The sequence below is a fragment of the Euprymna scolopes genome, chromosome 21 (genome assembly GCF_053919585.1).
Source record: "Euprymna scolopes isolate OS-2025 chromosome 21, ASM5391958v1, whole genome shotgun sequence".
Classification (NCBI taxonomy): Eukaryota; Metazoa; Mollusca; class Cephalopoda; order Sepiida; family Sepiolidae; genus Euprymna; species Euprymna scolopes.
This window is the reverse complement of record NC_136502.1, coordinates 49,547,718-49,563,374: the sequence shown is the minus strand read 5'-3', so window position 1 is coordinate 49,563,374 and position 15,657 is coordinate 49,547,718. Positions and strand designations below refer to the sequence as shown.

General features: G+C 32.4%; 1 protein-coding gene across 2 annotated transcripts in view; it reads right to left on the bottom strand.

Annotated features, from left to right (window-relative positions):
• The window catches only part of LOC145242253 (uncharacterized), a 135,216-nt gene that overhangs the window by 766 nt on the left and 118,793 nt on the right, over positions 1-15,657 (bottom strand). For both annotated transcript variants that reach the window (XM_080105263.1, XM_080105264.1), the window contains exon 14: positions 3,839-3,939. In XM_080105263.1, coding sequence (XP_079961389.1) covers positions 3,839-3,939 — 101 coding nt within the window. The remainder of the gene's footprint in view (positions 1-3,838; positions 3,940-15,657) is intronic.

Here is a 15,657-nt window from a genome sequence, read left to right as displayed (position 1 = left end):
CAAAGTATGGAAATAAAAAATTAAAAAAAAAAAACGTTTACAAGTGTTTTTGATATAGATGTACATAATAATACTTTGATAAGTATGTTTTAACTTAAATAGGGATGGTATAATAAAATTGTGGGGTCTGCGTTCGCGCCTGGCCTCCATAGAATGGAAATAGGCACAAACTTTAATAAAGACTTTTCATATCTATCTGCGTAAGTATAGTATTATAATTATGTTTCAGTTTTAAGATATATGGCATAATAAAATTATGGGGTGTTCGTTTGCGCCTGACCTCCATAGAATGGAAATATGTCACAAAGTTTAACAAGGTTTTTTTTAATATAGATCCACAGAATATTGTGATAAGTGTTTCAGTGTGAATAGGTATGGTATAATAAATTATGGGGTTTATCTATTTTATTTTTACTTTCATCATATTTTGCTTTGCTTTTGATACCCCCAAATTCGAAGCTATCTCTTTACAACCCTCCCTTTTCATAACTTATCATACTTTAATAAATCAGAGCCCATTTTCTGTAGGCTGTTTTTGAACCCAGTCAACGACGGATACTTTTGCTAGTATATATATATATATATATATATATATATATATATATATATATATATATATATATATATATATATATATATATATGAAAGTGTACAATTGTTTCGGCCCAGTATTATGCTATCAGCGAGAGGGACTATCTGCATGGCAATGTGACGCTTGCTATTTTAGTTTTTATACATATTTATCGCTGATGAATGCCCCCACTGGTATAAGAATAATAAAAAGTATATATGCGGAGAACTATATATCAAAATATCAGTAAGGGACAAAAACAATTGTACGCTTGCATAATAAATAAACTGAACCTTTTTTAAAATGAGCATAAAAATGAGTGTCTGTTCCTCGTCAGGTGGCATATTATCAATGCATTTATAGCTCTTTTATTGTACTATCGAGCCATCGAAATGAACTGTGTTATTAATACCTATATTTCAATACTAAATCGAATTTTTAAATTTCGCTAGCATAAAAGGCTTCCTTCAGTCTTGACAGACTATGGATACCCACGGTATCGTGGCAAGAGTTGCGCAATCTCCAACCACACCTTTTCTGATTCAACATTGTTTAATACCAGTGGCAAGTGTATGTACAGGACGACTGGAAACAATGCCAAGATAAGCGGAACCATATACAGCCCCTAGAATTCCCAAATGCATACACATACACCAACACACACATACACACACACAAATATATATATATATATATATATATGCATATATATATATATATATATATATATATATATACAACTAAATATATATATACATATATATAAACAACTAACTATTTACGCATCTTACACAGCATTACTTATGCATTACTTATGCATTACTTATTAAAAACTAAAATTTAGTTTAGGATTAAAGCGAAAATTAATAATTAAAAAAACAAACAAACAAACAGTTCCGTTAATATTGTGAAAATGGTTAGTAAAGTTTGTTAAAATGCGCCAGGCTTGAAAGCGTTCGGTGAAATTCTGAATTGATGACACAATACTCAAACTGTCTTGGATACCTATTTCTAAATAGTACCGAAAAAGCAGCAAAAACCAGCAGAACTTTTATATGCCAATCAACTGAAAAATTATTAGAATATATATATATATATATATATATATATATATATATATATATATATATATATATATATATATATATATGTGTGTGTGTGTGTGTGTATGTATATATGTACATATATATATGTATCTATATATATGTATCTCTCTCTATATATGTATATATATATATATGTGTATGTATATATATGTATCTATATATATTTGTATCTCTCTCTATATATATATATGTATCTATATATATATATCTATGTATATGTATCTCTCTCTATATATATGTATCTATATATATATATGTATATATATATGTGTGTATCTATATCTATCAATCTATATATATATCTATATATATACTTATATATATATATATATACTTATATATACTTATATATATACTTATATATCTTTATATATATATATATGATTGCAACGTCTTGTCAGACGAGTGCCACTCCCTCAGACATTTAAAATCCATGATCCCAAATGTCTGAGGGAGTATCTATACAAATATGATGTTACAAAGTCTTAGCTTTGTACGACAGCTAAGTCTCTCTCTCGGTTCAAAATGTTGAGATCCAGCAACAAGCAAGAGCAAGAAAGCCAGCAACAAATTAAACTGCAGACCAGCTTAATGCGGGTACTGGTCTTCCGCTTTATGGTTCTAGAAAGGTTGCCTTCACCACGGCTTACGGGAGCCCTCTCTACCCCAATACACATATACACACACACAAATATACACGGTGCTAGTTGGCCGTTGACCCAGAAAAAGAGTTCATTCGCCCTTTATATATAGTCTAAAGAAGCTTTGAGTCAAAAAATGTAAAAAAAATAAAAATAAAAAATGCAGTTTAAATTCCCGGAAAAAATAAAAACAAAAGAAAAACTAAATTTACCCTTTCGGAAGCTTAGCACGTACATAATTCGACTTCTAAAAGGTTTATAATTACAATAGAGAATTCAATCATATTAGGATCAAAAACAAAAAGAAAATAAAACTTAACTAAACTTGTTAAATAGAAATAGACTTAGCACTGGCATAAGCCGATTTCGCAAAAATCTTCAATTATAAAAGAGAATTCAACTCTATAAGGAATGAAAAAAGAAAATCTTAACTAAAATTTTGTAAAGAGAAAACGGGGATCCTCAGCTGCCTACCACATACACACACACACACACATATATATATCTTATAATCTTATCTTATAAATACAAGACTGATAAATTAAAAAATTAAAAAATGTATCCATTTTAAATGTGGAAATTGATGAATCGTACAGGTAAGAAATTCATTTTTATAGTATGAAAAGGTTAGTAATTGCAATTAAGAATAGAAAACTGGATCAAATGTTTGAAACATGTCTTCTTCCGAAAGATTAAGGGTGGTGGTGTTTGATCAACACTGCTGGGGAGCCATGATGTAATATACTGCTTTGTTTTTAAATCCCCGAAACAGTGTTTCATGGTAAACAACTGATGATCCCTTGTAAAATAAATTATTGGTATTATAGTAAATTCGAGAGCGAGTTGATGCAGTGATTGCAGGTGATTAAATGACTTACTGACTAGATGGTTTTCTAACGAATGATAAAAATATTTTTTTGTATAGTTTTAAAGGTTAAAAATTTCCAAGACTATATATATATTTCATAAGTGTCTAACCTGACATATGTTTTGTCGTATTGATGAACACGTCAGACAATTATCTATTACTATGCATCCATTTAATCATCTATATAGCTATCGATCTATCTATCCATTGATCTATATATCCATCGATCTATCTATTCATTCAACCATTTATCTATCCATCACATTGATTTCTCCGTTTTCTTTATATTTATTGGCTTCCTCATTGAGCAAATTAGGCACAAGGCCATTTTTTAACGCGGAGAGTGAAGGGGAGGGGGACCAACTCCCCCGAGGGGGAACTGGATAGTGACAATTGGTATGAAGGGGTTTCCCTACATTGACCAATAACTGATTGCTTCAGAGCAATTGTCTGATATGTGGGTTTGCCCCCACATATGGTATTTGATTGCAGTGTCTGCCAGAACAGATACTACACGAATGTGATTTGATCTTGGCCAAAAGGCCAAGAGGCCCAAGGCCGGATCTTATTTCCCCGTTTTCTTCTTTCTTTCCTTCTCACTTTTTTCGATTTCTTCACTCTTCAATTTCATGACTCATTCAATTCATCTTACCTTGATCCTTTTAGTTTCTGCTGCAGCGCCACCTGCATGAACTTCCTCAATCATGATTTCCTGCTGCCGTTTACAGTCGGCACCTCCTGTCACACTTATCCCTATAATGACAAACAATATATTACTGATGATTCCCGAAAGGATGAAACACTAGTGTCTTTATGTATTAAAAATAGTTATAGTAATAATTATCTCAGTCCTTTTTTAAAGGTTTGGTTCTTATTGTTGAGCACTGTACGTTGAAATATAATTAGTCGGTCACTTAAGCTCACGTGTGCAGATCATGATGTTATAATCATAAGATAACTCACGGCTGGCTTGACATTTATGCTTTATATAAATTCTAACGTTATTATAAGACAAGCTACCACGTGTAGGGACCTAGACGACCTATGTAGATTATGCCTTCATGAAAAATTTGCTATCCTGTACTTTAAAGAACCCCAACATCTATTAAACTGTAGAAGAGAAATAGCAAACAACTGTGTTCACAAGATAAAATTTACTCTAGGATAGCGATACAAAATAGTTGTAAAACTAACAAAAACAATAGAAAATAAACAAATAAATGAATTAAATAAACATGAATATACATAAACGATCACACATATATGCTTGTATATATATGTATATATATATATGTGAATATATGTGTGTACACATATTTATATATTTATATATAAACTAACAGTAATAAAAAAAACACTAACCAGATTTAAAACAGATCAAGAAGCTAAATATCCAGGCTAAATAGAGCACACACAAAGGAACAGGTCAACCAGAGGTCAAATAGGCCTTTTTCCGATAAATGTATTCTCATTAGCTGATAGGAAGGGCGCGGTGGATACTAGAAAGCTGATTGGTTAACTAAAATTTCAATAGAATATGCGCATATAAAAACGACAAACAACCACAGAATTTGTGCATAAGCCTGAAGAATCCTAGAGTGGATGAAACGCGGAATATTCAGTGTAGCTTAATCGCCATATGCATTTTATAACTTTATATATATATATATATATATATATATATATATATATATATATATATATTGTTTATGAGGAAAATATGCGTATTCAATTATATTTAAAGAGTATACATATATATGTTTATGAGGAAAACATGAGTATATATATGTTTATGAGGAAAACATGAATATATATATATATATATATATATATATATATGTTTATGAGGGAAATATGCGTATTCAATTATATTTAACGGTTTATATATAACAATTCCGTTTTATGAAGCTTGATGTTAAATTTAACAAAAGAACAAATACAAATGGATGACAATTCAGCTACATTCCAAATTTCAAGATTTTATTCATTTTACCACTTAGATCATTTAACATGTCAAAATTTCCATATATTTTACAACAACTGTTTCGTTACGTAGAAATAATCAATTATTTGTATGTCAATACTGATTTTTTTTCTAGTGTAGACCTATCGGAAACCAAAAATTATCTATCTTAGAAAGAAAAATTTGAATGTAGCTAAAGTCTAATCCATTTATATATATATATATATATATATATATATATATATATATATATATATGTGTGTGTGTGTATATGTGTGTATATGTATGTGTGTATGCATGTATGTATGCGTGTATGTATGTGTGTATGTATGCATATATGTGTGTATGTATGTGTGTGTATGTATTACGTATGTATGTGTGTATGTGTGTATGTATGTATGTGTGTATATATGTGTGTGCATGTGTGTATGTATGTGTGTGTATCTATTCATGTATGCGTGTATGTATGTGTGTATGTATGTGTGTGTATTTATATGTACGGATGTATTATGTATGTGTGTATATATGTATGTACATATATGTGTGTTAGAGTCATAGATCAGAGTTATATTCTGTTGTGATTTAACGCAAACTTCGGAACAAAAGAAATCTTATACATGTTTTGGAAAAAAAAAATTCAGAGCATACTTGAAAGAATTTGTCGCATGATTATCCTGTTTTCAATATTTGTTGCCAGATAAATTCCATACAATACCAAGCAAAAATTCATACAGATACGGTAGCAATTTTAATTTGTTCAACTATGTTATGAATTTTTCCAGAAACACGTGCAAGATTATTTTTGCTCCGAACTTGACATTAAATCACAGTATGATATAACTCTTATCTGTAATATATATATATATATATATATATATATATATATATATATATATATATATATATATATATATATATATACCAGACTGGTCAAAAGTCCTGTTACACTTTTTTATCTTTGGTTTATATTGTATTGATTTACTTTTTATATGTTAAAGAAAGCAAAAATCATTAAATACATATAATATAAACTTCAAAAAGTATGTTTACTCAATATGACCTCCATCAGCATTAATGACACCACCCAGCCGTGGTCTGAACTTCTGACAAACTTTACGGATGTACTCCTTTCTCAATGAGGACCACATGCGTTTCACGGCGGCCTTCAAATCTTCTGCGCTATTGTGACGACACTTAGATGCTATAGTCCAATGGATTAAAATCTGGTGATTGCGGGGGGGGGGGGCAAAGGTCCTTCGACCAAAAATTGATGTCTTCCTTCAACCACTTCTGAACGATTTTGGCGGTGTTCGACAGTGTCCAATCCTGTTGGAAGACATAATCGGACTTTTTGACGATCCTCTTGATCCAAGGAAGCAGTTTTGTCTCGAGGACATGTTTATAGTCACGGGCGGTCAGCCGGTATCCAGTGGGGAACTACACTGGAGGCATTTTCTCTTCATTTGAAGAAACAACTCCAAACATTATAACTGATGCCGGATGTTTTGTCGTGGAGACATTATGCAACTCAGAGACATCTTGACCGAAGGACTCTACTCTGTTATTCGGTTTATTCATGACAGGATCAACGGTGAAGGTCTTTTCGTCCGAAAAAAATGATGATTCGATTTCTATGGCTTTTGATGTTGTTGAGAAGATTTTTACTGCGTTCAAAGCACTTCTTTTTTTCATCCCAACCAAGGTTTGGTTCTTATTGTTGAGCACTGTACGTTGAAATATAATTAGTCGGTCACTTAAGCTCACGTGTGCAGATCATGATGTTATAATCATAAGATCACTCACGGCTGGCTTGACATTTATGCTTTATATAAATTCTAACGTTATTATAAGACAAGCTACCACGTGTAGGGACCTTTTTTTCATCCCAACCAAAGGTTTGGTTCTTATTGTTGAGCACTGTACGTTGAAATATAATTAGTCGGTCACTTAAGCTCACGTGTGCAGATCATGATGTTATAATCATAAGATCACTCACGGCTGGCTTGACATTTATGCTTTATATAAATTCTAACGTTATTATAAGACAAGCTACCACGTGTAGGGACCTTTTTTTCATCCCAACCAAAGGTTTGGTTCTTATTGTTGAGCACTGTACGTTGAAATATAATTAGTCGGTCACTTAAGCTCACGTGTGCAGATCATGATGTTATAATCATAAGATCACTCACGGCTGGCTTGACATTTATGCTTTATATAAATTCTAACGTTATTATAAGACAAGCTACCACGTGTAGGGACCTTTTTTTCATCCCAACCAAAGGTTTGGTTCTTATTGTTGAGCACTGTACGTTGAAATATAATTAGTCGGTCACTTAAGCTCACGTGTGCAGATCATGATGTTATAATCATAAGATCACTCACGGCTGGCTTGACATTTATGCTTTATATAAATTCTAACGTTATTATAAGACAAGCTACCACGTGTAGGGACCTAGACGACCTATGTATATTATGCCTTCATGAAAAAAAAAAAAAAAGGTTTTCTTATCATTTTCATGCTCTTCCCGCCTTCTAGTTCAACAGCCTTCTTGACAGTGAACACTGAGATCACCTACTTGTTAACGAGTTAATGTGTCATTTTTAGAATAACATTGTTCTCTAACGCCTTTTTTATCGTCTTGGTCTTCACAACTCGGGGTCTTCCTTTGCGGGGGGGGCGATCCTTGAGGGTTTCTCCATTGGCTATAACAGCATGCAACTCAATGCACCGTCATACGACTCACATTAAGGAGCTTTGCAATGTCTGTTATTTCATGGGACGCACGCAGTAGAGCAGCAATTTCAATTCTTTTTGCTTCCATTTTGGTTGCGATATCAAATAATTGCACAGTAAATTGCTAATATCACTTTATTAAAGCACGAACTTTAATCTGTAACGCAGAAACAAACATTAGATATGAAAATAATAACTTAAACCCAACATACAAAAGTGTAACAGGACTTTTGACCAGCCTGGTATATATATATATATATATATATATATATATATATATATATATATATATATATTTCCACAGCCCAAAGAACGCCGCAGCCCACAAGAGCCATGCCAGCCAACGAACTGGAAGTCTAAGACTCGAGTTTCGCCCTCATTTGGGCTCATCAGTCAGACATATCCGCACCCGGGATTTGAAACCCGAGCCTCCAGTATGCGAGGCAAGCACTCTACCAACTGAGCAAACACCCCGCACACAAGAAATTCTATTAACCCACACAGATCAAGCAAACCGCGACGAAATCAAGCTGTGAAATAGTGGAAATAATTATATATAATCTCTCACATTCTGAATATATATATATATATATATATATATATATATAAATAGATATAAATAGATATAAATAGATAGATAGATAGATAGATAGATAGATATACGAACAAACAGTTAATAAACATGTTAAAAAACACTTTGAAATGAGTTAAAAACATATTTAATCTGAAAAGGAAACACTAGATAAGTGGATAGTCCTTAATTCGCAGAGTTTCCAAGAGATACTTTCCTTCTCATCAGAGGGTAGGAATTAGCAAAGTGCGGTATCTGATTTTGCATGCAAAAGTATTTGATGAAACAACAAGTAAGTCAAAGATCTTACTTGAAAACAAAAAAAAGTGAAGCAGAGGGAATATGGTGAAGAAAAAGGTGATTTCCTGTGAATGGATAGTCTGGTGGAAGATAAATAATCCAGTGACGGTAAAATCCAAATATATAACTTCAAGAAAGTTAATTGAATTTCCATTTGCACAAGTAAAATCCAAGGAAATCCCGTAATTGGAAGATGGTCCAAAATAATCCAAAGGCAGAAATCCATGGAATAATTCACAAAAATGTGTACAAGGGGGAAAAAAGGAAAAAAATCCAATAATATTAATAAAAGAAAAATAAGATATGCTTTTCACCCTACCGCCGAGACATAAATATAAATATTATATATATATATATATATATATATATATATATATATATATATATATATATATATATATATATATGTATGTATAACTACTTCATTTACTCACATAAATTAATATACGAAAGTATAGATTTATGCGTAAGCTTTAAGTATTTACTTCAAAAGTGCTCAATACGTAGGTAGAGCTAGTTAGTAATTTATAAAATATATGGCGATTAAGCTACACTGAATATTCGGCGTTTCATCCACTATAGGATTCGTCAGGTGACGAATCCTATAGTGGATGAAACGCCGAATACTCAGTGTAGCTTAATCGCCATATATTTTATAAATTACTATATATATATATATATATATATATATATATATATATATATATATATATATATATATAGTAATTTATAAATAATTGTGAATATATATATATATGTATATATATGTATATATATATATGTATATATATATATATATGTATATATATATATATATATATATATATATATATATATAAATATATATATTCACAATTATTTATTACAGATCTAGAATTCAATGTCAGCAATAGTCTGGCGTAAGATCGTTTCAGAGACGCTTAGGAATTTTTTTCTTTTTCTTTGTATATGGATTTCAACATCTCTCTCTCTCTCGTTTTTTTTATCAAAATTAAAAATATCAGTTCAATGAAAACAATCAACAGCTTTAATTTATTTTACAAATATTTCAAGATTTTACAAGGATTAAAAGAGCCATAAATGTTACATAAGCAATATTTTTTACGACTCCATTCATAATAAAACGCATCAATTTTCAACAAGAAAACAACGAATATATTAAAAAATAATGTTTCATTCAATCAATGATGTAACATTTACAAATGACTAAGTAAGACTTATTCTTTAAAGGAAATAAACAATTTGTATATAGTGTACTGTTTACATTGTTTTTCTCAATTTTGGACGTTTCTATTTTGAAAATAAATAAATAATTGTTATAATTTTTTTTCTATCTTTTGCAAATGATTCAAATTTTAGTATGTTATTATGGATGATAACGACTGCCAGTAGTCAAAATTTCAGCTTTTCACAGTTGTTATTTCTAACAAATATTAGGTTTTCTCTTCATAAACTTCCCACTTAGAGATGGTGCACACCAAGTTGGGGTTCGCCGCCATCCTGGATGAGGGTGCCACCATGGCGCCGGTCAACTTCTTTGTAAATTTGAATAAGATCACTCTCCCCCATTTATCCCCTAAACAATCTTAATGAAATTTGACATGATAGGGGATCCCTAGCATAGGCCAAAATTTATTGCATTGTATATCTTAACTTTGACTTCAGGAAATCGTAAAAAATTTTTTTAAGCATTTTAATCTTAAACATCTACGTACAGCAAGGGTACCCGTGAAGCGGATAGTCGAACGTACAGCAAAATTCTGCATGATCTTTGCTAGTATATAAATAAATGACAAAAGTTTATATTCCAAATTTCAAGATGTTGACCATCTTACCGTTTATTTCTTTAAGTATGTTAAAATTCATAATTCTTTGCAGCACCTGTTTCGTAGCGCAGAATCATTCATAGATATATGCATATGGTGATACATAAATTATGTCAATTTTTTTTTATATATTCCGTCCTTAACTCATCAGAAGAAAAAAAATTATCAACTCGAAAAGAAAATAAAAACATATGGGCATTATTACAAAATCTGAAATTGAAAGACAAGTTGCATTTTTTTTTTTAATGTGTTAGATCAACATGGCGTAACAAACTGAAAAATATTTGCAATTTCTATTTCGGATTTTGTAATAATGCGTATATTTCTTTATTTTCTTTTGAAGTTGATAAGTTTTTTTTTCTGATGATGATTTAAAAACGGAATGAATTACAAACATTGACGTAATAATTACATAAATGTTTCTTTGCCACGAAACAGGTGTTGTCAAGAATTATGCACGTCAACGTACCAAAATAAATAAAAGGTCAATGTCTTGAAATTTGGAATATATAATTTTGTCATATATAGAAACACTAGAGGATGACCTCCAATCCGTAATGGAATGAGGACAAACATGGTTGGTCACATTCAATGCTGCTAAGACTAAGCTTGTTTCCTTCAATAACTACAAGAAACCTTCTCTACCACCAATAGCAATGGCCAAGAACACATTGCCTGAAAGTACTTCTTTTAAACTCCTCGGCCTAACGTTTACAGGGAATATGAACTGGAATAGATACATTGAGAGCATTGCCAAGGCTGCTGCAAGGAAGGTTGTCTCCCTCTACCGTGCTAGAAAACTACTTACGCCTGCCAGTATCCTATACCTCTATAAGGCAACCATTCGCCCATGTATGGAGTACTGTTGTCACATCTGGGCTGGTGCATCTGCTGCTTGTCTCTCGCTCCTGGACAGGGTTAAAAAAAGAGTCGCCAACCTGATAGGTCCTGAACTGTCATCTGGGCTTCAACCTCTGTCCCATCGACGAGATGTTGCATCCCTCTGCCTGTTCTACAAATACTTTAATGGTGAATGCTCTGACGAACTGCAAACACTTGTACCTCCCCGACGTAACTACCCCCGACAAACCCGACAAGCTACTAAGTCTCATCCCTTTACAGTAGAGATCCCTAGGTGCAAGAAAGCCTTTTACTCCAATAGTTTCTTCCCCAGAACTGCGGGTCTTTGGAACTCCCTTCCGGGATTCTGCTTTCCCAACTGCAATGATATGCAGAAGTTCAAGTGTAATGTTAACAAACATCTTTCTACTCTTCTCCCTTCATAATAACCCCGCTAATTAATTCCCTAATAGTAGCCCCCTGCTTCAAAGTGGCACTGTGCCTTGTTTGGGGTGAAAATTGAATAAAAAAAATAAATAAATAAATATATATATATATATATATATATATATATATATATATATATATATATATATATATATATATATAGAGAGAGAGAGAGAGAGAGAGAGCTTATTATTTACTCGAAACGTTAATCAGTTTGTATATACCAATCGTAATGGATTAATTTTTTTTATAATAAAACTTTTTTATAAAGCTAAAAGATTCAAGCTCAATGAATATCTTTTGTGATTCTAGAGCATATATAGTTTAATAGAAGAGTCCTCCAAATTACGAAGATCAAGTTTTCTCTGTTGGTAATTTATTATTTTCAAAAGGTACACATTACAATATTGTTTTGTTTGCAATTAACAAGTCGGAAATATTTTGTCTTTGCTGCATTTTTAGTCATTAACTCTTCAAATGGTCACCTTAAAAACAGGAAAAACATTATTTTTAACAATTTACGTAGTTCATTCAACCAATAAACTCTCCTAAATTCTTCTCTCTAAGAAGGTTACTGTCATGCGATAGTCATGTTAACTAATTTCATTTAGTTTCGTATCTTTGTGCGTTAATACAACAATTATTTTTATTTTTAATTAATTAAAAAAAAAATGGGATATATCATCTTATTTCTTTATTTTATTTTACCATCTTCGAGTCCTATCTTTTAGTTATATTAATTGCTATATATATATATATATATATATATATATATATATATATATATATATATATATATATTTAAAATAAATTTTATATATATATATATATATAATTTATTTTAAATACTTTTAATAAGGTCAAGTGATTTAAATTAAATACGAAACGCAACATTTTTCCTTTTGATTACTTTTTCAAAAGATTAGTTGAGTGTTAAACCTAATTCATTCCATAAATGTTGTTAACATCGTCACTAATCATAAATTTGGTTTTTATATGAATATATATTTAAATTTATATATTTTATTCAAGCTCAACCAGCACTTCTAAGGAACAACACTCTTAACGTGAATCCCGCGTGGCCAAACGCACCGTTCCGAGATTAAAAAAATAAAAATACTGTAAAAACAATAAACGGACTTATACTTTCTTATTCTCTACTCCAATAACCACATGACAAAAAAAAAAAGAAAGAAAGACATACTGAAGATGAATCTTTGCCTCGAAATATATTTATGAATTTCAATATAAATATCTGTTTATTTTGTAATAATGCGTTGTTTTGGCTTCAAACGTATATAATACGTATTTTATTTTATATTTAAATTTGTTTTATGTCACTTTATTTTCGTTGTGAGTGCTATTGTTTTTTTTTTAATTTTAATTATGATAAATAAATTGTATTCACTTTCTTTCATAGTTTACTAGCCTGGATGGCCGGCGTTGCCTGGATGTTTGGAGGTTTGTGTCAAGAAAAAAAAAGTGGTAGTAGGCAGGCAGGCTCGAACCTGTACCGCAAAGGAGGGAAAGAACGTGAAAAAAGAGGATAGTGAATTCAATGAGTTGGTAATTAACTTTTGCCCTGGTGGAGGATATTGGCACAAAGACGAAATAAAATTTTTCAAAAAGATAGAGAGAGAGAGGTGGGATCGAACTCGAAAACATAGGGCAATTAGTCTTCCTCGTTAACCATTAGGCTAAAGCGGATAGTGAATTCACTGAGTTGGTAATTAACTTAAGAATCATAGAAATCCGCACATATGCACATAAATGAACGTTGCTTTTAAATCTGGCCGGGGGCCAGGTAAGGTCTCTGCTTTCTGTTATAGTATTTATTTGTTTCCCTACGAAAGCAAATTAGACACAAAGTCGTTTTTAATGTGTGGTCACTCTGGCAGTAGCCAACTAAATAGTAATTGTCCCAGTATGAAGGGTTTCCCCTACATTGACCAAAGACCAATTAACTTAAGTGAAGCATCAATCCCGGCGCGAAAGCCAAGAAGTTTTGCTGCTTTTTCGAACAGTTTCACTTTATACAAAAAAGACAAAAAAACACCTGAGATGACGCCATGGTGAGAATTTTATTTTACTCGATCAAAAAGAAGGAAAGAAAGGATGTCCATTTGCAAATATGAGATATTACGATATGAGAATTATGCGGAAACTCCTTTGCCCAGGTGTTTAGAGGTGTGTGTGGTTTTGGGTAAATCAAAACAAAAGAATAAGCAAAGACTTCGTATCCGGGGTGTTTGTGTAGAGGGGGGGGGCGGAGTTAAAAAGATTTTGGTAGGTAAGTAGGAAGGATCGAACCCAAAGCCTTGAGGCGAGGTTCGAAAATAAAGTGTGAAAAAAAATGTGTGACGTTAACCGCTGGCCTGCAAGAAATAGTAACGGGAAGATGTTTGAATTTATTAAAGTATTAAGAATTGGCACGTGCCCGTACTTAATGAGGTCAACTTTCACTGCGGGGCAGTTATTTAATTTACTGCGGAGCAGTTTTTTTTTTTTGTTTCCCCAAGATGTTTGGGGGGGGGGAACAGCTCCCCATAAATATGGAATTTTCCAAATTGAATAGCAATTGTCAGAGAAACTCTGCATTGATCAAAGCTGATTGCTTTTGGATATTCACGGCGATTGCGGCGGGAACGATGTTTTCAGCTTCGAATTAGTTTCGCTTTTTTATACGAAAAAGCCAAATCCACACACAGCGATCCAAAAATGTGGAATATTTAGCTTTTCAAAATCGGGCAAATTAAATAGATAGGCGAGCCCTAACTCGTAGATATTTGATTCAGACGTGATATAAAAAGTTTTAAGAAGGAGCGAGCTGACCGATCACTTCCCGGAAAAAAGCCTTTTGTGGACATACACAAAAAATGCACACACACACACACACACACACACACACACACACACATTTTCGCTTTTATATTTATAGATAGACTAGCCTGGGTGCCCGGCATTGCCCGGGTGTTTGGAGGTGTATTGAGCAAAAAAAAAATTTTTTTAAATGTGGTAGTAGGCAGGCAGGCTCGAACCTGTACTGCAAAGGAGGAAAAGAATGTGAAAAAAAAGTGACATCTTTGTCATTGCATCCATTGCCAAATTGGAAGTGATGAAGGTTTGAATTAAGGCAAGTCTATCGAAAAAAATGGATGCCCTTCGAAAATATCGGCTAGAAAAGCGACCCCTCCTTGTAGAAAAGTGCCCAGTTAAGGGTAAATAAATTATTTTAGTCATTTTTTTTATATTTGTTGTTCGAAGGGACGAGTTTCAAAACGATATGAATTTCATGAAAATCTGTCGCCTCTGTCGAAAGTTTTAGGCAGACATACAGACATACATACATATACACATACATATGAGGGGCGTGTAATAAGTAATTCCCCTGACCTACTTCCAGTTGTCTGATCTAGCTGAAATTTTGCATGTGCAATGATTTGTATTTCTACGGGTTATGTGGCAAATTACAGCTCTGAAATCATTGTGGTTTCTTTTATACAGATGTTTGAACTGAGTCAGGTGTGAAATGGAGCCTGTTGAGCAGTGATCCAGTTTTTGTATTTGAAAGGATGCACACCACAGGAGAATTTTGATGAAATGAAAGAAACTTATAGTGATAATGCCCCATCATATGACCTTGTAAAATGCTGCCATTGTGAATTCTAACATGGCCGGAAGTTTGTGGAAATAGCTCCCAGACTTGGTCGTCCCGCCGCCTTCTGCCATTGATGGGGCATCTGTCCGTCAAGTTGAGGCTGCCATTTTGGAAGATCAGTGCATTACTATT